The sequence below is a fragment of the Chelonoidis abingdonii genome, chromosome 6 (assembly GCF_003597395.2).
Source record: "Chelonoidis abingdonii isolate Lonesome George chromosome 6, CheloAbing_2.0, whole genome shotgun sequence".
Lineage (NCBI taxonomy): Eukaryota > Metazoa > Chordata > Testudines > Testudinidae > Chelonoidis > Chelonoidis abingdonii.
The window spans coordinates 132,004,181-132,029,299 of record NC_133774.1 but is presented as its reverse complement, the minus strand read 5'-3'; the positions used below and the strand labels follow the sequence as shown (position 1 = coordinate 132,029,299).

The following is a 25,119-nucleotide window of genomic DNA, read 5'->3' as shown; positions in this document are numbered from 1 at the left end:
CTGTAAATACTATAGCAGCCATAGATTACACCTAACAGTGCACTACATTACCAACAGTAACTTTTCCAGGACAATGAAAGTTGAAGCTCCTTCTAAGAAAATGATAATCAGCATAGATTCACCTATTGATGAGACTAATGCAAGAATTTAAACATTCCTAACAAAAATTTCCTCTAAGCTTCATTTTGAAACCAACCTATAAACAGAAAAATATACTACACATAGGCTAAGATTGCAGTCATTGCTCCTGCTGAGTACTCAGCACTTTTGAAATCACGGCACTTGTTTATATGCCTCATTATGAACCAAAGGGATTTTATGCACTCATTTTTTAAAAACTTGGCCTTAGTTTTCATTGAAACAAAATTACCTTTTTTTCAGAGACTTCAATTTTTTCCTCTGTATTCCACTTCTGTATGACATCTGCAGCAGGTGTCCTTTTCAACTTATCAGAAAGGTAGTTCAAAAGAGTAGTGACTGATTTTACTGCCAGGACATGCATAGTGTTCACTATTAGGTAGTCAGCAAGACGGATAAAGCTTGAGGGACAGAAGAAGGAAGCACAATACTTTGTCATTTTCTGTGAATACCACAAATTTCTGTGATAAGAGTGTTTGATTTTTATGGAAAAGTATACTGTATATTATACTTTCAAAGAGCTGATTCCTAAAGTCCTCACTCATTCCTTACTCAGGCAAAATTCCTATTAACCTTACTGGAACATTTTTGCCTGTGTAAAGACTGAGTAAAAAATGAGTAAGGATTTCAGGATGTGGGACCAACAATTCTCCAACAGGAAGCAGAAAAATACCTTTACTCTGATATGCACAGCATGCATAAATATACAGAAGAAAAGAACTTTGAGAGATGGTTTTGTGATAGACTTACAGAACAAATAATAGAACAAACTCTGAATTACTTCACATTTCATATCAAACTCAGAACAGCTTATGACAAAGATGGGTGAGCCAGACTCACCAGGGCATTGGAGCTGCTTTGTGCTACTTTGGGTTTAGGTTTTGTATCGCCACACTAGCAGAAAGTTCATGGAAAGTACTGGCAAATCTGGTCCAGCAGTATTTACATAAGTGATAACTTGAATTCATCTAGAAAAATGGAATGTTCCTTCAAGAAACAAATTTTATTATGTGAATTCAGCAACAGAGCCTCAACTTAGGGATGTTCTACCATAACAAGAAATAGGAATCTCTCACAGTCAGGCAGTATAACGGGGCTTTTTATTAACTTCTTAAGACATCTTAACTTTGTCTTAAGGATCACCTCTTATTAGCTGAGTCACCAAACAGCACTGACATAAATGCTAAAAGTGGCATTTACAAAAACTGATAGTTTTGTCAGGCAACTCTAGAATTTGACTGTAAAAGTGAAATTACAGTACAAATGATTAATTACCATACTGTAAGTACACTGATGTTCAGTCTGTTAGATTATTTTAGTTCTTAATTATTTCATTTCATTACTTCTTTTTTAAACTTCCTAATTGCACAGGATGGATCACTGTGCCAAACAAAAATTTTGTTTATTTATTTTATTTATATTTTAAAAGAGCAAAGTTTGGTTTGCTCCTTTTTTAAAAAAAAAAAAAAATAGCTGAAACCCTGAACCCAATTCAGTTAGTGAGGTTGCAAAGCCAGCACAAAAACTGGCCTCACTTATATAAAACATGTATCAACATGAATGCATGAAAACATAAAATGCTGTTCTCAACTTTCACCAATAAAATGAGATTGTCAATCATATTATTGTTGTCTGATACAGTGATAATTCTCTCCTAAGCAGAAATGTTAATGCATAGATGTATTGCTGGACATATTATGTAGTAGAAAAGAAATGAGAATATAGCATGAATATTTCTCTCTCTTACAACACATAATCATCAATCTTAATGAATCAAAAGAGGCCAAAATGAGCAAAACTGATGGTGGGACAAAAATGTTAATTAAAAATAATCTTTAAAAAAAATAAAAACACTGGACCAGTCTGCAGAACCTAGTACCTAAAGGGTGTCAGAAGAAGCCTAGAAGGATTAATCATATGATGCCACTGAAAAGTATTCAATCACTTGTCTGTTTTACAAATCTCTTCTATGGAAGTGCATATTCTTTCTGTTCATGATGATCCTGTAGTCCCCCGAGGGTGACATAGCTCCTTTTATTTAATATGCCTCTGAAATGTAGCAGCTTGATAGAATCATAGATTATTAGGGACCTTAGAAGATCATCTAGTCCAACCCCCTGCTCAAAGCAGGACCAATCCCCAAACTGCCCCCTCAAGGATTGAACTAACAACCCTTGGTTTAGCAAGCCAATGCTCAAACCACTGAGCTATCCCACCCCACTGTAGCATTATAACATAGTCCCATTTCAAACAGTGCTATATCAGTGCCCACTAGGGATCTTTTAGTGTGCATCAGCACGGTCCGCACAAGCCAGTTAGTAAGCAACATGCTGGTGCACACTAGAATTTACACCCCAGCTCATTTACATTAATGCGTAGATAAGTCCTTACTATAGCCAGGCAATTGTCTCTGCACAGTTAAGGCTAAAACAAGCTTATATTATATATCCCTATTTTAGCCTCCATAACTTACTATTTTTAAAACATAGCCACACTCAAGTCCTTCCTCACACCCTACCTCATGTTGCTTTTTCTGAGCAGCTGGAAACACTCTACACATCTTTCCACTGACTTAAACTGACTCTATATGGACCTCTTCCTTGGTGTGTTTTCCACACCTCCCCCAAGAAAACATGCTGATATCATCACTGAAATCAACTTTCTTGGTAAATTAATCTTCACTGGCAAGGGGAAGACGACCATTAAGATCTGCCACATTGTACTGGGGGAACAGCTTTTAACTCTGAACATGACCATTCAGCACAGAAAATGTCAATACCAGTCATACTTTCTAATGCATTAGTGTGAATTTTTATGAATTTGTCTTAAAGCACTATACAAGAACCAAATTTTGCTAGTGCTCTACACACAAAGCACCAAAGTTGCTCACATATTTCAGACACCCTAAATAATTTTCATGGCTTAGAGACAATAAGTCTGCACCAAATCCCTGTGAAAATACAGGCCTCATGTACCCAGAAACTTTAGAGCACCCCAACTGTTCCTTCCACCACTTTTTTCAAAGTTTCAAAGGTCAGTCTCTGCATAGTCACTCAATTTTAAGCAAGACAGAAGAGAGCACATTGATGCCATGTGGACCTGAGAAGCTGTATGTTCTGATAGACAAGTCTTGATATTTTTCCAGTTCTGCAAATATCCCCAAGTCAGTACTGTTTTACTACAAAGGACTTTACAGGCATAACAGAATTTATTGTTTTTCCACTATTTACTGCCAATTATGACTCATCAACTTGCCACCTAAAATCTTTTGACACAAATATGTTAAATTAAAATGATTACATTTATTACTTTCATTTGTAGTGGCAGTATAGCACCAAGAGTTTGCAAGATACTTTATAGATAGATAAAAAGGCAAGTGATGCAATACTGGACCTTTGAAGTCAACGGCAAAAATTCTATTGACTTCAATAGAGTAAGGATTTCACCCATGGTCCCCTACCTCAAAGAACTTAAAAACTAAGGGTTAAATTGTGGTATGGTATCAAACCTTACATGGCAGCACTGCCTCACGAGCAGACCAGAAAGATTATGACTCTGAGCTAGAGAGAAGTCCCCAGAAGGGGATAATAGGCCTCACCCCAAAGAAGACATCACCAAATGGAGTGGGAAGGGGGGAATGATCTGTGTGCTCTCTTGAAGGGAGAGAGGAAGGGAAGGAGAGTCAGTCACAGGGCCTATAGGAGAAAGGATATGACGGGGTGGGGGGAAGAGCAGGGGGTCACTGGAGAGACTCCAGTGCTAGGCAACCAGATTTAGACATTTGGAGGCTAGCCAGTTTCCTCATCATCTCTTGAATCTGCTTGTTTAAGACCTCAGAACTCATGAAAGATAGTTGTGAGGTAAGACCTTCACTTCTGCTCTGGTTCTTTTATACTGTGTAAAGGGGGCTTAAAAGCCCATATCTTGCCAGGAGAGCATTCCCCTGGCTTAGGCATGGTGGAGGATGGCCATAAAGTTATCTCCCTAGAACCCCGCTGCAAGTACCACCAAAGGGACATGTCTGAGGGCAGGACTGGCAAGTCAAGGCAGAGTTGCAGCATTGCAGAGATTCCAGGCAGTGCTGCAGCCCATAGGGCCTGGTGGAGAGGTGCTGTAACTTAGACCAGTCCTTAGAGATATCTAAATTATAGTCCCTAGAAGAGCCCAGGATGAGGAAGGCACAATGTTGGTTTGAGGCTGCCATAACCACATTCCAGGGCTGTGAGTTCTGCAGCACAGAATCTCACTCATGGTTCGCTGCAGGAGACCAAGCTGACCAATCCTGCAAGTCCACTTTGAAACATATTTCTTGATTAAACCTTTCAGCACATATACCATCATTATGTGCAGACATACAACAGTAAGTATATACAATTATCCCATCCAGCTAGATAAAATGGAAATGCTGGCTAATGTAGTTGTGTAGCACATTTGTACATATAATGTAAAATACATTATCAGGATGTTTCATAGAAAAACATAATACAATGTAATGCACTAAAGCAAAGCAAGCTTTATAACTATGTAGCCACCGGCTAAAATAATATTAAAAGATTTTATTCTTCGAAACCTAAGCTGATTGCCTGTAGGGATCAGGACAGATTTCCACTCCCCACCCTATTTACAATACTGGCTGAGGGCCTTGTGAGGTTTTTGCCCTTTTTTTTTTTAAATCTGGCTCTTATGATTATATTTGAGATGTTATTTATTAAGCACCAACAACACGCATTGAAGCATTTGATACTTGGTCCTTCCAAAGATTAGAAGAACTGATGGACTTCACAGATTATCAAGGTTGGAAGGGACCTCAGGAGATCATCTAGTCCAACCCCTGCTCAAAGCAGGACCAATCCCCAGACAGATTTTTACCCCAGTTCTCTAAATGGCTCCCTCAAGGATTGAACCCACAACCCTGGGTTTAGCAATCTGGTATGCAGTTATTTTTTGCTTATGATCAGTCCAGCATATACTAATGCATATTTTGTAAGGAACACTGCATTGTATAAATTTAACTATTATGAAATTATGTGAGAAGAAAGCGTAAGAACAACTTTTGCTACCAACACCAGACACTAACCATGTTAACCTTCTACAATGAGACCTTTTGTTGGCCTGTTCTGTGTAGGTCATTTTGTCAGCTGTTTCTCCATAAAGTTCTCTTTCATAACGAGGAATAACAAGGAAACTTGAAGCAGCTAATCCAGTTACCATAGTGACCTGTTCTGTATGGAAGATATGCAAACACATTAATGAAAATATTGCAAGTACAATGGGCATGTGTAATTGAAAATTCTATAGTTACATAAAACTATCACTAAAACAACTCAGTCTGAGTTGAGTCAAAAGCAAAGGGCATTTTTTTGGGAGGGAAAGGAAAAATACAGCACAGTATCCAAGAAACTCCACCAGGGAAACTGCACAGAAATTCCCTGATGGAAGGGTTCATAGGAAATCCCCTCTTCATACCAACCCCTGCAGAGAAAGCAGAGAGCTCAGTTCCCAAACCCTGTAGATCAGTGGTTCTCAACCATGGGTCTGGGGCCCTCGGGGGGACTGCAAGCAGGTTTCAGGGGGGCTGCCAAGCAGGACCAGCTTTAGACTCACTGGGGCCCAGGACAGAAAGCTGAAGCCATGCCACATGGAGTTGAAGCCCAGAGGCCTGAGCCCTTCCACCTTGGACTGAAGCAGAAGCCGGAACAATTTTGCTTTGTGGTGCCCCCTGTGGTGTGGGGCCCCGGACAATTGCCCTGCTTGCTACCCCTTAACAAGGGCCCTGGCTTTTATATGCAGAAAACCAGTTGTGGCACAGGTAGGCTGTGGAGTTTTTATAGCATGTGGTGGGGTGGGGAGGAGGCTCAGAAAGAAAAAGGTTGAGAACCCCTGGGGTAGATCCTCAAATATCCACATGGATCTCAAATGACCCTCTAGAGGCCAAAGATATCTACACTGGCTTCTGGAAACCTGTATTTCTCCCCCAATTCCATCAGTTTAGGTAACTGAAACAAGGCATCGTGAACATAAATATTCTATCCGACAAAGTAGGTATTCACCCACGAAAGCTCATGCTCCAAAACGTCTGTCAGTCTATAAGGTGCCACAGGATTCTTTGCTGTTTTTACAGATCCAGACTAACACGGCTACCCCTCTGATAAATATTTAAATGTACACTGCAGATTTCTGGGTAGCTCTATGACAAATGGGCCCAAGCAGCTCCAGAAGTAATGAGGAGCAGAAGATAGCAAGGAGATCCAATAAACTGCCATACCCCACCACTAAATTTAAAACCTTACTGTGATAAGCCAAAGAACATCCCTTAAACATCCTGAAGTAGCAATGTCAGCAGGCACAAATGGAGAGCATTTCAACACGTACTTCAGACCTCTTATTCTTTTCTAATTAAATAATTTAAAATATATACATTATAGACAAGTAAACAAAATTTTTTTTACAAAAAATATTTTATAGTACAGGAAAGATCCTTAACTAGTGTAAACCAGTATAATGCTGTGGAAGCCAATGGAGCTACACTGATTTGCATCAGCTGAGGTTTTGGCAATATGCATTGCATTTAAACAAGTAGTCCTTTTAAAATAGTTTTTGCTTTTTTAAAAATTACCCACACATTTGGGTTTAAAACTTATATGAGGCTATTAATGACAATCCTGAGTTCATCTTTATCAGTTTACATACACTCTTCTTGGATCTAATGAAGGCCACATTTGAAAATATGATTGTTAAGGTTCTTATCTTTATTTAGGCCCCAATCCGGTAATGTATTTAAGCATGTCCATAGCCCCACTGACTTCAATGGGACTACTCATATGCTACAATTAACACATATTTTAGTAGTACAGCGCACCCAGGATATATCTACACTGGAACAAAAGACCTGTGGCACGGCTGTGGCTGGCCAAAATCAGCCAACTCAGACTCACGGGGTTAAGGTTTAGCTGTAGAACTTCCCGGCACTGGAGATCAGAATGAGCCCGTGGTTCTCCTCATTTTGAGCAGAACGCAAGTTCAATTGTTTATCGAGGCTTAACCCAAACAATCAAAGCTGGATGCTAACATTATAATTTTTGAGGTGGCCTCTCATGGGAATTGTTAGACATTATTTATTATCAAATGGACTATAAATAGACATGGAAGAAGAGAATCCTAAAAGATGCACCTTTTCCACAATAGAATACATATTCAAAATTGTAACACCGTGCCTATCAGATTAAGGGGAAAATACTAGACTCATTCAAAAAAAGGTTCAGTGGCCTGGCATATAGGACAAAATGCACAATAAAGATCCACATGTTCTGCAGTCATTTCCTAAATGTTTAGTTTCTCTTCATACCTGCACTGACTGATCCATAAAAATAATCATCAGGAGTAAATCCAAATTCAAGCAGGGCAGTTCGACAAGCACTTCTAACAACTTCTTTCGCTAGCTCCCTGAACTCTGCTAGACAGCTTGTCACCTGAAAATGATAGTACGCATAAAGAACTATGTACACCTAATCTCTAAAAGAACATGTAAGGAACTTGGAACCAATGAAAACAGTTCACCTCATCCAGTTGTTTGAACTGAGTGCTTCTAAATTCCTCCAGGGTGTACGTGTAACCTTTCTCAATACGACAAAGTCCCATATCACTGATTCGGTAACACATTTCTTGAACGTTAAGCACTGCAGGCCTCAAGGACTGCCAAATAATAAGAATAGTTTATCAAGATTATCAAATTAAAATCCAAAACAAAGTCTTAGATTTACAAATTTTTGAAAATCACATTAGTATCTGATTTTATGTTTGGTAACACAGTACAGGATTCTGACTAGTTGAAAATACGTTAGGCCAGAACTCCATTCGAGAGGACGCATTCCTGTTTTAGCAATGACATTAGCTTTCTCCTTCCCTCAGAAATATCATCATTAGCAAATACATACAGCATTAACGATGAACAAGTTCTCCTGCAAAGCTTTACGGCACGCACTGATTTTCTTGGCACGGACATTTTTCCTCCACTCTGTAAATGACTTCAGTTTGCAAAAGATAGCAAATATGGGAATCTTAGTAAATGTTCTGTGATACAGATATTCCTGCTCCCAGCGATCTAGCTGCATGAATTCAACTTCTCCATCACATGTGTGGATAACTGCTTTCTGGCTAATGGTGTAGTAGTCATTTTTGTTGATGCAGTCATAGCTTACAATTCTAAAAATAAATGCAAAGTTGATTTTAATAGGATACAAATGAATTCACTGATCTCCAGTAAAATCTATTAAAAAAAACTCTTTTAAGATGGCTTTGTGACTGCGTTGTGCCACAAGCTGCAGCACTTATGACCTCACTAATCAGCATGGGACCTTAAATTTGATCAACTAAATAGTCCCTTTTACTTTAATGGGGCTATGCACATGCTTAAAATAAGTATATACGAAAGTGCTTTTCTGGATTGGAAAATTATGCTCAAAACCTTGCAGGACCGAGTCCTGGAAAAGTAGCCATAAATCGTCTAGTTTGCAGCCTTGTACCCTGCCTTCAGACTGACAAGGGAGGTCGATTTCATCCTCCACAATCCCACCTGTGTAGTGGGAGATGCATTATGCCCTAGAGGCTTGGCTGGATAGCAAGCTCTGTAGTGTCCGGCTTTAACTCTAGTCTTTTCCCAAGCCCAGTGATCATTTAGCCACTAACAGTGCAACACCATTCACTCATTACTCAAGAGACGTTCATTTCCTCACAGAAAGGCCTCAACAACATTGTGAATGCCACAGTAACATCATATTTTCAATGCACACCCATGATGCGTTTATTTATGGGATGGATGGTCCAAGACCTAGGTCAGCAGTGAGTATGGCATCTAAAGAGTTACACAAATGTTGCCAATTGGTCTGGACATGTTTTGATATGGCCCCAAGATGATTTTGTCACATGGACATTGTGTTCAGTACATTCTTACATGCTCAGAATTCTGTGGATTCAGTGATCTGAAACTGGAATTAGAACGTTTGCTTAATTTAGCATCAATTCTCTAGGCAGCACACAGGTTAGTGAATACTTTGTTTTTTTTAATTTCCAACTTCTGGTGAAAGGTTAGAGATGTTGCAGCATCTTTTAGTTTCAGACCAGAGTATTAAAGGGCAATCCATCAATGTTTCAGTTCAGATTCAGCATCACTATCCTACTGAGAAGAACTGCAGATGACTCTTTTTCCAAGTTTTTGAATAGTATTCTTTAAAATCAGCCAAAAGGAATTCTGCAGAGTAATATAAAGCTCTTCCATCACACCTGAGGTACAGTGGCCTGCCTCCATAGTAGGGTGACCAGACAGCAAGTGTAAAAAATCGGGACGGGGGTGTAGGGTAATAGGCTTCTATATAAGAAAAAGCCTCAAATATAGGGATTGTCCCTATAAAATCGGGACATCTGGTCACCCTACTCCATAGTAACATTAGCACAAGGAACCAAAGAATCCGGAAATTAAATATTACCATTAGCACAGTGGTTTGACCCCACTTTCTCCTCTATTGTTTTATTTATCTCCTTCTTACTCTGTTTTTGCTTGTTTGTCTCAAACTTTCTGCCTTTAGTCAGATGATCTGGCACCTCCTGAAATTTCTTCCAACTCATGGTGTCTTTATTAGCTTTACTGGAGGAAGTACTCTCTCTGTGATTAACAGGAGATACTATTTGTGGCAAGATGGCTGTTCTCATCCTTAATGGTTTCCTTGTATCTACCATATTACTGGTACCAGATAAAGGATAGATCCTCAACAGGTATATACCAATTTACAACAGCTGAGGATCTGGACCAACACATCACTCATACTCTACAGCCAGATTGTCATTAAGATGTGCACTTCTTGGCCTTGTGCTTGATAACACTCCTGAAACAGGTGCTCATCTCTTTATCTAGCACTCTTCATGCTATATTGATAACCTCTAAAGAATATAGTCCGACTTCCTCTTTATATCCAATTATAGTTATATTAATATGAAGCAACTTTCTTAAAAAGTAACAGTTCCAATATTAACTATTTTTAAAGAATTAAATGGTAAAATAGAAAGAGGAAAATAAAGCCCAAGACAATTAGCAACCATTAAAAAGTAGATGTATACTACATCAACACTGCTTGTTATAAACTTCAACAATAGGTTTTGATGCATAAACTGAATAAACAACTTGAAAAAAATAACTCACTTCAAATTAAAAGTATCGTATTTAATGGATGACTTAGGAACTGCTGGAGTCATGTACAGGAATCCAAGATTTTTGTTTTCACATATTATTTTAATGATTTTCAGAGGATCTGTAATGTTAGCTTTAATAACATCTTCTGTTTCATTAAAAACGTAAGAAGGTGGAGAGGTGGAAGGTTTACAGGCACTTGGCTTTAGAGCAGTACGTAGCTGTTTGGGAGGAGTAGGAGTTAGTATCTTACTGGGGCTTTGCTGCTGTACCTTAAAATAAAAGCAAAATTAGATATCAGTTTACAGAAAAAATACATCAGACATGGCAAGATATCCTTATGTCATGAGAATGTCCTTTATACCTTTCTTAATTCAAGGCTACTAGCAATTGCAAAATTAATATTTAAATATAAAATCAGAGCCCAGGGAAATGAATTTGGGGGGGCAAGAAAAGAAGGAAGCAATCCATTAAGAAAAGGAATATACAGACTATTGTCAGATATAGCTCTCAATAAAGATGCTTGTAAGGCAAAGCCATGAACAAAAGGAATACAAGTATTTTTTCTCATGGTTAAAGCCTGTGTCAGAGTTTGCTGTCTCTGCCTTACTAGTACTGATCTATATACCAGTTCTTTTCATCCTGATGAAGACTGGCCAAAAGTGATCACTCTTTCTTGAGTTTTCAAGTAATCTCAAAAGTACAATGAAGGGCTGTGGAGTCATAACATGGGACTGGCCAAGCTCCATGACACTGCTCCTTGCGGGTCAGACAGATTTCCATGGCTAAAGGCAGGCAGCTCTGATCTTTGTAGGTTCTGGAAGGGGATGGGGGAGGGAAGAGCAGAAGTGTCATCCCTGGAGACCTGTGGGGTTCGGAGCCTTCACCTTTTCAGACTTCACAGGGTCTCAGCCCCTTCAAAGGAAAACTTGTCTCTCCTCTCTGAAAGGATCAATCTGGGCCAAAGCAATTATGTCATGTTAAAAGGCTGCACTCCTTCCTTACACAGAAACTCCACTGATTTCAACAGAATAGGAAGTTCAGGAGTGGGAGTCCATAACAGTTAATGATTAGGGTCGCTATTCAATACCTGCTTTTCTCTTACATGCTCTGGAAGCTCAGCTAAAGGAGCATAGGATGCCATCGGTTCCATGGAAGCAGCCCATTTTCTTTTATCTGCTGAGGGAGAAGGCTGTAGTAATCCACAAGCTAATAAACGCTCTCTGTTCTTTTGATATATGTATTCAGGCTGTTTATGATGCTGATATATCTTCAGCACAGGCTTCGGGGAGGGAAAAAATACAAAAAATAGAGGAAGTTATGATTAATTTGAAGGAAAGGAATACAAAAGTAAAATTGCATAGTCTTATATCAGAGAGTTGCATGTTTTGCTGCTGAGCTGGCACGTGGTAGGAATGGCAGGAACATAGTTTCTGTCCCTGAATGTGCAATGTTACAGGATACTGACACTAAAGCTAAAATATACTGTTAATTCGCCTAAACCACTCCTCTTCTTCATTGTTTTATCAAATTCAGATCAATAACAACTTGAGAGTAACAATCTGGTGCTGCAGGCAGAGGAGCCTGAGTAGTTCAACTGTGACATGAGAAGTAACTTAGTCAACCAGCATTCACATTCTCCAGTATCCCTAACCGTACCTTTAAACCCTAACCCTAAAACTGCTGCCTGTCTTGGTCATCTCTCTCCTTGACTTCCCGTTTCCTGCTGTAGGCAGAAGAGTTTCACTGCAGCCCCAAATGGACACCGTTACGATGAACTACAACTGTTGACTGGGTAAATGTCAATGATCTTGCCTGAGCCAGGTATAATGTGGGGGGAGCCATGAAACAAACCTGCAGCCTCACGCCTATTCAATTTATAGAGCAGACCTGCTATTCCAGTCCTGAGCCCCTTGTGCCCACCAACTCAGTCAAAGCACCTTAGTCCTGACTTGCAGTTTCATTTGCTGACTCAAACAATGGGGTTAAAGTATGCAATTGAACTGGAATGAGTGAGTGATGATGTCACAATGTTCCTCTGCCTGCAACACCAAATGGGGACTGTGTGGAAATCAGGTTTTTCTGGTGTTCTGGTTCTTCCTCTCAGCATATAAACTTGGACTGAAAATACCTTTGCTAATCAGCATTTTAATTAGTTGAAGATGTTCTTTAAAAAAAAAAACACACACTAAAGAAAGCTGTTGTGCTTTCATGTATTACTTAATATTACATATATGAAAAACTGCAGGCCAGATCCTCAGCTAGTGTAAATCACTATGGTGCCAGTGACTTCAGTTAAGCATCAGTTTGCATCAGCTGAGGATCTGGCCCTGCATTTCTAGTTTTTTAGAAGAACTGGCATATACATCTTACTACAGTTAATGACTGTGGGACAAAATTTTATTATACTGTAAATATAATAGCTCCCGTTTACAGATCAGTTTAAAAATCATATTTCTCTTAAACATACCAAAGGTTCCAGTTTTATGGCTTGCTGTCTTTTTCTTGTTCTTTCTTGCGATTTTGTGCTATGTATGAATTTAAGACCTTGAGGATTTGCTGCTATCTGTTTTGGAGCCATACAAACTAGTCTTTCCCTCAGCTTACTAGTATTAGTGATCGAAGCAGGAAGTTCTGCACTTGTACATTCATTGTTTCTGCCATTTACAGTGGATGATGATGTAGTTAAAGAAGGCAACGACAACTTCTTAGACATAGTTACCTAAAAATGAAATACATAATTTTTAAAGTAAAACAAAGGAGGTTATTACAAATCTACATCCATTTTGTTGTAGAATTAAAATGCCCAGATATTAACCAACTATATCAAAGAAAAAAGAAAAATGATTGCAACAAACTATATTAAAATAATAGGGCAGATACTAACCTGGTTGTTACATTACATACAACAGCAGTGAGTGAGCGTCAAAGCATTTTGGGAATGTGTTTAGCTCAAAGACATGGCCAGTCGTTTCAGGAGGAAAAGGGAGAGTTGTTAGAAAGTGGAGGGGCTACATGTACATCTAATTTTACAATTGTCTTCCTCTCCACATCTTTCCTCTTCTTTATCAGCCGGACACATTTGTATAGGACTCTCAGATTCATTCTACTTAAATTATGTAACTATTAAGAGCTTCCCCTTTCCTCCTCAAGAAGATCAAGGGCAGGGGGGTTGAGGGGCAGACTGCCACGCCTACATTATTTATCTCCTGGTCCACCAGAAGCCCACCCTTGGCAGGTCCACAGATATTAGGATCTGATGGTGGGGAGGTGTAGGACAAGAGGAAGAACAAGACTGAGGCCATGGCAACCTGATATTTCTCCCCTACCCAAACCTCAGCAGGGATTACATAAATAAATTAATGAGTCATCAGGGGTAGCTAATTGATATTAACTCACTCTAACTCCCTTGCAGCAGGAGCTGTGGCTGCCAAGAGCCCGGAGGGAACTGAATAGAGCTAGAATGCATTCATAGAGCCCTGTGCAGAGACAAAATTTGTATCCACATCTGATCTGCAACCCACAAACATGGTCTGCAGATATAAAGCAGATATCCACAGATTTGCAGGGCTCTGTGCATTCAGGGGCACTACGTTTCTTGGCGTTACCTCCTTCCCCACCCGTCAGTTCCATGGAGGTGTGAGCAGAACAGCATAAAGCAAACAGCATTCTTTTCGTTCCCTCAGACCACAGCCTTTTGTCCCACTTCCAGCACTCCACCTAGCCAGTTTCAAGACATCTGAAATATGGACGCAAAAGAAATGAGGTGGAAAGAGAAAAGGGTCTATAATTTTGGTACTGCAAATATAACACAGTTAAGAACCCCAGGACTACGCAAACTCAAATTGTTCTGTTTTGCATGGATTTTACCAGAGTGGAGACAGCACAAGAACTGGCAACCCTACAAATTTATTTTAAAAGTTAAAACTAAGGGAGAAGAAGAGTCAGATTTCAATTCTGCACTATTACCCTTCAGGAGAAATACATAGCAATTTATCAATCAGTTTCACTATAACAAGAGATGTCCTATCTTGGAAAAAATTAAAATTCTTCACCTCTAGTAGTGGTGGGAAAGTCCCCCCCAACCCCTGCCAATACAATAGCTCTCATTAAAGAGAACTGTATTAAGAGTGGCAGCTGTTCATTTTCTCCGGGGAATAGCTGCAGCCAGGAATTCCACCTTAACTTTCTCTTCTGCAAGTATGAGGATTACACAAATGAAGCACCATGCACACCTGTAGCATTATACCAGTAATAATAATGATGCCATGCTGGAAGAAGGTGTTAATAGCTTCCATGAATCAAAGACCTGGTTGAAATTGATGGGTGTACTAACCACCCTTCTTTCATGCTAAATGGGAGGAGCAACTAAGACCATTTATAGTGTAAAATAGAGGGAGTCAATAGGAGCTACTGCCCAAGGAGCTGCATGGAGAAGCTGAGTAAGGCTAAGCTGCACGGTCTGAGGGGTTTCCCTGGGACTGGTGAATCCACAGAGGCACATGGTGGATTGTTTGACAAGAGCTGTGTGTGAGTGAGAGGCAGAAAGCCAGCAGACAATGAGAGAAGCAGCTGTGAGAGAAACCCTCAGAGGAAGCAGAGGAAGCTCAGAGCTCCTGGGGGCACAGGACTTGCTAGAGAGGCAGGCTTAGAAATTGTAAGCAAGGAAACTCCCTGCTATTGTTTGTTCCTACTGTGGTCAAAAAATTAGACTTTATGTACATTCTTCATAAATACACAGGTTTGCACCAAAGCAATACCTGCTTCATATAATCCATTTCTCCTCCTCTAGGAAATAACCCAGCAAGACCCCAAATATTGTTTAGCTACTTCAGCCGGGTGGGGGATGCAGGTGAGGGTCTTAGCCAGAGAATGCAGGGGGAGTCCCGGTCGGGGGGCCAGGGGAATGCAGGGGGGGTCCCGGTCAGTGGGTTGCAGGGGGCATCTCAGGAGGTCCCGGTCGAGGCCCAGGGGGATGCAAGTGGAGTGCCGGTCAGGGGCCAGGGGGATGCAGAGGGCATCCCAGGGGCCCCTGGTTAGGGACCAGGGGTATGCAAGGGGATCCCGGTCGGGGGGATGCAGACGGTGCCCGGGGGGCCCCTGGTCGGGGACTGGGGATATGCAGGCAGGTCCTGGACTGGGGAGATACAAGGGAGGTCCTGCTAGGCGGCATGAGGATGTAGGGGGTCCTGGCCGAGGGGATGCAGCAGGGGGTCCCCATCAGGGGAGATGCAGGAGGGGTCTCAGCCAGGGGGCAGGAGGATATAGGAGTGTCCTGGCCAAGGGATGCAGGGAGCATCCCGGGAGGTCCCGGTTGGGGGTCAGTGGAATGCAGTGGGGGTTCCCGGCCAGGGAATGCAGGGGGTGTCCCAGGGGGTCCTGGTCAGGGCCCAGGGGGCTGCGGGGGGGTTCTTCACAGGGGGATGCAGGGAGTTACTGGAAGGGAGGATTCCGGGAGGTCCCAGTTGGGGACCGGGAGTATGCAGGGGGGTCCTGTCCAGGGGGCAGAAGGCTGTAGGGGGACCTGGCCAAGGGGATGCAGGGGGGGCCCCAGCCGGGGGGGCAGGAGGATATAGGGGTGTCCTGGCCGGGAGATGCAGGGGGTGTCCCAGGAGCTCCTAGCTGAGGGGATGTGGGGGGGGGGGTCCTGGCTGGGGAATACAAGGGAGTCCTGGTCGGAAGGATGCAGGGGGTGCCTGGGGACAGGGGGGTCCCGTCCAGGGGAGATGCAGGGGCAGTCCCAGCCGGGGGGCAGGAGGATATAGGGCTGTCCCAGCCAGGGGATACAGGGAGCATCCTGGGAGGTCTCGGTCAGGGGCCAGTGGGGTGCAGGGGGGGTTCCGGCCAGGGGATGCAGTGGGGGTCCCGGTCATGGCCCAGGGGGATGCAGGGAGGGTCCCTAGCAGGAAGTGCAGGGATGCAGGGACTTCCTGGGTGGAGGGATGCAGGGGGGGTTCTGGGTTGTCCTGGTTGGGGACCAAGGGTATGCAGGGGGTCCCGGCCTGGGAGGATGCAGGGGAGGTCCCAGCCACGGGGCAGGAGGATGTAGGGGGGTCCTGGCTGAGGGGTTGCGGGGCATCCCCCACACGGGCAGCCACTCCCATCAACCACGCAGACCAGGGACCCCCCCTGCTTCCCCCCGCACGGCCCACCCTCAGCTTCGAGAACTCACCTCCAGCCACGAGCACACCACTTGCGCGAGCGAGAAGCTCTCAACTTGCACGTACACCCAGTGCAACACCGATATATGACATCTCCGAGCTAAGAATACATTTTCTACCACAGGCACGCGACCACGGAGACTTACCGGAGCATAAGCCCTCACTCTCCTCAACATGAATGTCCACCGGCCACCGGGCCCGTGGAAGCAGGTGGCTTCTTTCGCACGTGATGGCTGCCGCGCGCAAACGGGAGGCGCACTCTGCACCTAAGGCTGCATGTGCAACCAGCCCTCCCGCACGCAGAGGCGAAAAACTCGAGCCGGGTGCACACCTGCACCCCGATCTCCTACCACTGGAAAGGCCGGCACGCAACATGATCGCTTGCCTCCCGTGCCGAGGCACCGTCAAAATGCCCGCTAGTGTTTTGTCTCTAATCAAAACGTAAGGCAACCAATTTCTACATTAGTAACTAAGGCCCCCCACCATGCCAAGCCATGACACGAAATGAGCTTCTTCAACAGCTCGCTCTGAACATATTAGATGCCTAACGCACATCTGGCAAAAGTACCTAACCTCCGCATGCCTTCATTTTTTGACCACAGGGATTCAGCCATGCGTATTAAAAATTTTACCACCCACACGCTCACTCATCCCACGCCCATCTATACAACTCAATCGTAGCACACGATGGAGAATAAGACACTCCCTCACGCTTACCACAACAACACACACACACAAAAAAAACAGCATCACTGTCTCACGCAGACTGGGTCACCCCTTGTGAGCTCATGCCACAGGACTCAAAAAAATAGCAATGGTCAGTTGTTCCCACTCAGGTGAAGCCTGGGCTGCTGGAGACCGCAGAACATGAGGACAGCGTTCCGAGCTCAGCCTCCAGACCAAGTATCCAGAACATGCGGCTCGACATATTTGTTCATTGTCTAAATAGTGTGAGCCCCCGCAAGCCAAAATCTCTAGACCTGAGCTCTGAGACTTACTGTTTGGGTTGTTTTTGTTTGTTTCTTTGTTTTGCATTTTAGCCATACCTTTGGGTGCCTTGAGCCGGTCCTCTTATCCAAACACACAGCATCCTGTGTGATGAATCAAATCCTCGGGCCGCATTCTGACTTGTGGAAGGAACACTTCAGGGATTTGATAATACTGCTTTCAGTGTCTGTATCCTAATACATGATGCATGTTTTAACAATGTCACTGGCAAAAACACATTTATGTCATCTTTACATTTTTTAAGACTCTATGCTCTCGGAGAAAAAAGGTTTTATTTTTATGGCCAGTAAAGTATCTGCTGAGTTGTTAGATAGCTGTTGCATGGAGCCCAAGACACTTCACCAGTGAATGGGAACAGAATTTCTGGTGGATAGTTAGTGGCTGTGGGTAACCAAATCTCACTGGCTTCTGCTGGAAAAGAGTTGATTCTTGAGCCCTGCTCCACCCCAGGTAATGCTAAAGGAGAACCGATCTTGATATACGGCTTTTCTTATCCAATCCATTTGCGAAGCTGACCTTCTCCTTTCTCTTTTGAGGTGAGGTTCATGACAGGAACGTGCACGGCAGAAAGTAAGAAGCCAAAGAAGAAGAAGAAAGAAGAAAGAAGTGTATTTATGTTATCCCTCTAATCTATTCACACGATATGTATTTATCAAACTTTAAACCCTTTGTACTTTAAAGTATATTTAATAAATAAAAAAAAATGCCCTTTCTTCTTTTCTCATATAGGCCTGATTCGCAAGAACTGACTCACTACCTCACCTGAAGCATGTGAATCAGTCCCATTACCTTCAGTGGTACTACCCAGCGCTACTTAAAGGTAGGTACATGCATAAGTACTTGGTGTAGTGGGGCCTAAATACTTTGGTGTACCTGGGGCCATTTTACTCTTCACAGACACAGCCTATAATAATAGAATAGATATTTTGTAAGCCACAGTCAATAGTAGGGTTGATTCATGTAGTATGAGTGCAGCATAATGTGCAGAACATGTTATTTCTTTCTGTTCTTTAGTATACATATTGAACTAAAACCTGCAAATCAGCGTTCATTGCATTAAACCCTGTTGTACAACTGCAGAGTAAGAGCACCTTATCCTGGAGTTGCTTTCTCACAGAGAACATGGAAATCCTCTTTGTTTTCAGAAGAGTTCTCATATGAAGTAATTATTGTCTTAGCTCATGCTCCTTCCACTCATCGGCTGTCACACAGGGACCATACGAGCAGAAGCATAGAACTCTTCCTCGTATCCCATTGCATTAGTTTCAATAAAGCTAGTTAAAATGCAGGTCTAAGCACTCAAGGGCAAAGCAAAGGGAGCAACTTGGCAGGGAGGGCACTAAGAGGCAGGAGCAGTTCCAGGCACCAGTACGCAAGCAGCGTGGCTGGGGCGGCAAAGCACGGGTGGCGCTCTGCGGTCGCCGCGAGGAGTGGCAGGCAGGTTCTGGCGGATGCCTGTGAGGTCCGCTGGTTCCCGCGGCTTCGGCCGCGACCTTCCGCAGGCAAGCCGCCAAAGGCCAGCCTGCAAGCGGCAGCTCTAAGCTTTTTTGCTGCCCAAGCACAGAAAGCAGGGCCTGCCTGTCGGCAGCTTGCCTGCGGGAGGCTCCCCGTCCCAGCGGATTCGGTGGCTTGCCTGCGGGAGGTCCACCGTGTCCTGAGGAATTCGGCATACTGCTGCAAATTGCCGCGAATCCACAGGACCCACGGACCTTCCACAGGCATGTCGCGAAAGGCTTCCTGACTGCTGCGCTCACAGGGACCGGCAAGGAGCGCCCCCTATGGCTGCCGCCCAGGCACGCGCTTGGGAGGGCGCCTGGTGCCTGAGCCGCCACTGGCATCACTCTGCCATGCTTGGGGCGCAAAATACCTAGAGCACCCCTGCATAAGAGAAGACAATGCATACTGTGTCCTCAAACATGCGCTGACAGATGGCTGGCTGCACGGGGTTATACTACATCCTTTAATGGGGGTAGTAAATTACCATGATGCTCCTCCACACAACTAAGAAGATTTAAGCAAATTCCTCCTAGTGCTCCTCTGGGCTGGGCATGTCTACATTGCCTCCTTCCTTTGTTCTCTACGCTAAAAGTCAAGCCTAGTCTGTATTAATTGGTTAGATAAATGTAAGTGCCTTGACAATCATTCATACCCTATATTGGGGGTTGCAATGGTGTAACCGAGAATACAATTTTAGACTCATATTTCTGTTTTTCTAACAGTTGAATCTGCCCAGCACACCATTTGAACTTGAAGAAAACCAGGCTTATATTTATGAGCTTAGTTCCATTAGTCTCACAAAAGTTAATGGCAAAAAACTTCCACTGTTTTCAATGGCAGAAGAATTGATTCTTAAGTCACTTAATTACGATGGAAAAGGAAAATTTGATAGTCCCATACTTAGAAATGGTTTAGTTAATTCAGTTTGATTTGGTCAAAACGCACATTGCCTTTTTAAGGTATGTGATTGTTAGACAACTGGCAAGGAGAAGACATAATGTTGCCAGGAGCTCATTGTCTGATGTCAAAGCAAGGCAATTTTTATGTTTTGCATCCAGGCCTGACAATGCTGGGACCTTTTACATGAAATGGCTAATATTTTATTTCATAACAGAAGCACGTCTTTTCAATAAAATGTCACTGTGTAGAAGAAAGAAAATCCCTTATGGACAACTCTATTTTATATGGCTTTCTCCTTTTAAAAACAAGTTTTATGCATGGATGGTAGCTGAGGGGTATGTTGTTTTTTTCCCCCAATGTTTCCCATCAATTGTTTATTTTTTTCCATCCATATTCCTAGGGCAAATAGTAAGAATTCAGAAAATATCCTGAGGTAGATGGAAAAATGTCAAAATGACATGTCTGTCCATCTTGCTAATTTTCTAAAATAGTATGGTGATAACTTTAAACTGGTTCGGTTTTCTGACTCTTGCAACAATTTTAACAACATTATAATTCTATTGTTCCATTGAAGTGACTCCAGTTTTCATTAGTGTGAGAGGAGAATTTAGCTGCTGGTCCATTCAGAGTATATCTTCAAAATTGTTGGTGCTGAGACTTTAAATTCAGCTCACTAGCTACCAATCGTTTCTGTTGAATAATTTGAAGTCAGCTGAAGAATGATTTAAGATAGTTAAAGAAAGAAAGTGACAGATTTCCTAATTCTCACACAAGGAACCCCTTTTTGGAGTCAGCCCATTCAAATGACGCATTTGTTTATCTGAGCACTGGGATTTGTTTTCATAGAATACAAATTGAAAGTTGAAGAGGACAAAAGATTATATATGGATTCACTAATTCTCTTCTTGGACTGGTGATGGATGTTTATTAAAAAAGTTTCAAATAAAGCATATTACATATGTGGAACATGAATTTTAATGCATATATGCCACTAAATCATGAGTTTGTGGTACAAATAAGGCCAGCTTAAAGAAATGCAGTTTATCTATACTATAATGTAAATCGCAATTCAATGAAATTAATAAGCATTTTAAATCGGTAAAAGGGTTTTTCTAACAATTTAATATTAAAACTTTGGAACTCAGTGAAGTAGGTTAATATTGGGGCAAGTAAGATAGGCCTGTGATTTTGCAATGTACCCAGAATACTGGGATGGCGCTGTTCAATAGGCATGATTCTTCCTAACTTCTTCTTGCTCCAGATAGATGTAATCTGCTTATTGGGGTCCTTGCTAAACTGATTGATATATGGGGAAGTGGAGCTAAAACCACATACTCTTTGCTTCTCTCTCCACACTCTGCTCAACAGGAATCCAAACTCTGAGGAGCTCACACATAGGTTTCTGGGGGATGAGGGGACATACTGTCCTTTGTGCCCTGAGGCAGGCACATGTGACTATCTGACTCTTAGTATACAGGAAGTTATACATTAATTGTTAATGTGTATTAAACATGATAACTTATTATCGCCTGAGATTTGACAACACTTTACAAACACTCTAAATTTGGTTCTACCACATTTCTAAATCAGAGAGCCAATAAGTTTATTTGCTGGAGCAATTTATAAATAAGACTAGTATACCTCAGCACACAAGCTAGAAAAAAAAACTTATAAAAGCTATAACACCACTCATACTTTATATACCACTTCGGTTAACGAAAGATATTTTTCCTTATAGCATTGAGGTTTTATACTCCTTCTGAAGCATTCATCAGTGACACTACTAAGTCTATACAGCAAGTATCAAGGATGAAGAACAACCACTTAAATACTAAGGCCAAAAATTGCATTAGAATTACCAAGAGGGAAAAGAAAGAGAGTGCCTCTCTGAAGTAATTTCTTTGGCTTTAAACTGGGGCCAGTATAGAAAGGCTTAGATACTATTGTGAAAAAATCCAGAGACACACAGGAGAAATGCTGCCTGCCCCTTTATGATATGTAGGCAAACTCACCCTATAACTAAGTCGCAACCACTGGCTGGGGCATGGTGGAGATGCCCACGACATCTGGCTCTCACTTTTCTGCAATCCAACCTCTGCCCTTTCTGGATACAGTGTGTTCCACACAGGACAAGCAAAGAGGGAGCAGTTCGTGCACTCCCATCGGAAGAGATACTGCAATCTTGATTGGCCTCATATGGGCTGTGCAAGATGTGAAGAAAGGCCCTTGTGCCCTCCTGCCCACAGGCGCTCAAGAAAGGCTGGTCTCCATCTGGCCCTCTACTGATTAATGCTGATTTACAGTGTGTAATGTCCAATTATAACTTATCAAAATATTTGAAATGTAATACTGGCCCATATGCTATACACTGTAACTTTTCAAAATCACAAGTTGAATGAGATATAACTGACGGCCATATCCACCAACTTCTGAAATCCAGTTATTCAAGATAGCTTCTTTTCTGTAATTAGTTCTTGCAGAGTCTGTAGCTGTGAGACAATTCTAAGCCTGTTCTTATTATCTAAGTGAAGTATTTCAGCAAGTCTTCATATTCTTAAAGCCCACAATATATAATATCTACCAATAGTACCAGTTTCGCTGATTCTGTAAACCCTAACTCTGGGTGTGTGATCCTTGAAGTCTTCACAGGGTATACATTATGTAGCTGTTAGAGGCTTTTGGAAAGTTCATACACATTTCAAGTATTAAGATAAAAAACATATGGACATTTAGGAAAGTAATATGTATTTTATCTAAAACCGCAAGAACAAATATTTAGAAGAGCTACTTTGGATTAAACCATGGGGATTATTACAAGAAGTTGTGGAAATATGGCACGGACAAGCAAGATAAACTGAGTTTAACTTTGTAGCATGTATTGCAATTCATGCTACAACTCTGATTCCAAGACATTATAAATACATTGAGCAGACTCACTGCTATGCTCTGGCTGACTTTTGGCTACTCTAAATGACACAAAGTAGCTGTATAAACTCAGAGTAGCAATATCAATGATTGAGCAATCAAGTTAACAACTACTTTGTATGCAGTTATTGATTACAAAGCAGGTGTCAATAGTGATGTATAGGTGATGAAGTGGCTGAACACTTGTCTAAACTCTAACCCATTGAGACTTTAAATTGCAACTAGGACTTTACAGATATGCCCATTGTGACAGGTGACCTTGCCTTTATGGCTTCCCTACAGCAGATGGCCCCCACTCCTACTACAGCACACCGCCAGAAACAGCAAAATGTCAGGTTAAAGAGCTGCAAAGATGGGTTCCACCGCACGCGGCGGTGTGGGGGTTGCGGGCAGAAGGCTCAGTAAGGCTATCAGTTCCGCTGCCGTGCAAGCTCCGGCGTAGTGGGAACAACGAGCTCGAAGGCATGCGCCGTGGAGTTGTAATTTGCAACGGACTCACGGTCTATGCATGGGTGTGTATGTTGTATCGTCTGTGTTATTAACCGGTGCACGGCAGATGCGGTAGCCGCGCGCGCGGGAGCGTTCCCATGCTCACGTGGTGGCGAAACGCAGCCAGCAGGAGCCTTGCGACTCTTTGCCTTTCGCGAAAGGGAGGGCCGGTGCCGGGCTGACTTTGTGCCGGAACTGTGTGCCGGTGGTGTTCTGGCGGTACCGAGGCTGCCTCCGGTGCCAAGAAGAAGCTTCGCCTGGTGCGACTGCGGTGCACTCTGCCGGAGCTGCGGGTGGTCAGTGCCGCTTCCATGAGGAGCTGCTTTAAATGCGAGTCCCGCTCCTTTTTAGTCCTTGGCTTAAAGGACTTACAGATACGGCACTTGTCGTAAAGAGTGGGATTCACCAGGCACTTCAGGCAAACGATCATTGGGGGTCCCCCGTTGGCATCGCCGACGGCAAGGCGAGGACTGCTTGAAAACGGAGAGCCAGGCATGAGCCGGGTACCAGAGGGGTTGAAGGAGGTAAACCTCAGTGCTCAGAACTATATACATACTACACTAACTACTAGTAACTACTAGAATTAACACTAAAGCTATAACTATAACTACGAACTAGAGACAGAATGGGTGAAACGGCTAGGGAGGTGGTACGAATCTAGCCGCACTCCACTGTTTCCAACGACGCGAAACCACGGTAAGAAAGGACTGGAGAGCGGCCAAGGCGCAGGGGTATATATGCGGTGCCACAAAGCGCCATTTGCCGTCGAGGGGGCGCTTGCAACCCGCCGGGTGTGCTAATGGGGGGGGGGGGGGGGGGGGGGGCGGGGGGGGGGGGGCGGGGGGGGGGGGTGGGGGGGGGGGGGGGGGGGGGGGAAAATTCTTACCGACGAACATGCACTGGCGCACGCACAACAATACTTGGAATGGATATGAGCAAGCACTCGAAGAAACAAACAGTTCAGGTGAGTAAACCGTCTTATATCTCCCACCAGCCGATGGCTGCCCAGAAAGGCCTCATGGAAGCAGGACAATACAAAGCTGGCATGCTCAGATGTAAGAAAAAGAGTGCATGGGACGTCGCTGGCCTGTTAGGGCTACTGCCTGGAGATTAAGGAGGAGCCTTGAATGAACTGGCCGTGGATCAGGAAAGAGGCCCAGGGAAATAGCACAACAGATTGGAAGTTAGCAATATGTGCGGGCTGCTGATTATAAGGGTCCTAGGTTGAACGCCGAGAGAAGTGAGTTGGAGGGCGTGGTAAAATCACCAGCAGTAGAGGTGGTCGTTATCCCAAGAATGGGACAGGGGTATATTTGGAGCCTGAGCCTAGTGGAGGGTAAATAGACTGGTCCTATTTGGGAACTATTGTATTACCCACTAGGGATTCACTTGGACCTTTGTGACTTGACTGGAAGGCCAAACCACTGAAGTCACACACAATATCAAGCTGGCAACCTACAGGATGGCATCTGGAATAAGAAAGGAAAATATGTGCATGCAGCTGGAAGGGATGGTGCCATCAGAGGTTGAGTGCCCACATTACTAACCCAAAGTAGGATAGGAGCTAACAAGGAACAGAGCATCGCATATGCATTTTTTTTCGCATACACTCATCAACAGGAATCACCACCAAACCCAGTAACATAACCTGGCTCATATTTAACTGTGATTCTGACCGAGTTATAAGACAGCTACTGCCTCAGTAAGCCTAAGGGCAGAAGGCCCTTCAAGCTGGTCAGTACATACTAGAGTGGCTGCAGTTGGTGCAGAAGCATCCCAACCCCACTACTAGGAAGCCCACAGGGATATATCTGGTTGTTC

At 43.1% G+C, this 25,119-nt stretch overlaps 1 protein-coding gene across 7 annotated transcripts in view; it reads right to left on the bottom strand.

The window, feature by feature from the left end:
• Positions 1-25,119, bottom strand: part of DNAH6 (dynein axonemal heavy chain 6) — a 209,259-nt gene that overhangs the window by 183,141 nt on the left and 999 nt on the right. For 5 of the 7 annotated variants that reach the window (XM_032780286.2, XM_032780290.2, XM_032780291.2 and 2 more), the window contains exons 2-9: positions 12,789-13,040; positions 11,409-11,600; positions 10,331-10,590; positions 8,073-8,340; positions 7,696-7,830; positions 7,484-7,607; positions 5,216-5,360; positions 371-539 (exon numbers count right to left, since the gene is read on the bottom strand). In XM_032780286.2, coding sequence (XP_032636177.1) covers positions 371-539; positions 5,216-5,360; positions 7,484-7,607; positions 7,696-7,830; positions 8,073-8,340; positions 10,331-10,590; positions 11,409-11,600; positions 12,789-13,034 — 1,539 coding nt within the window. In that variant the 5' untranslated portion in view covers positions 13,035-13,040. Of the gene's footprint in view, positions 1-370; positions 540-5,215; positions 5,361-7,483; positions 7,608-7,695; positions 7,831-8,072; positions 8,341-10,330; positions 10,591-11,408; positions 11,601-12,788; positions 13,041-13,938; positions 14,058-25,119 lie in introns of all 7 variants that reach the window. The other 2 variants (XM_032780288.2, XM_032780289.2) reach the window with 2 other exon arrangements.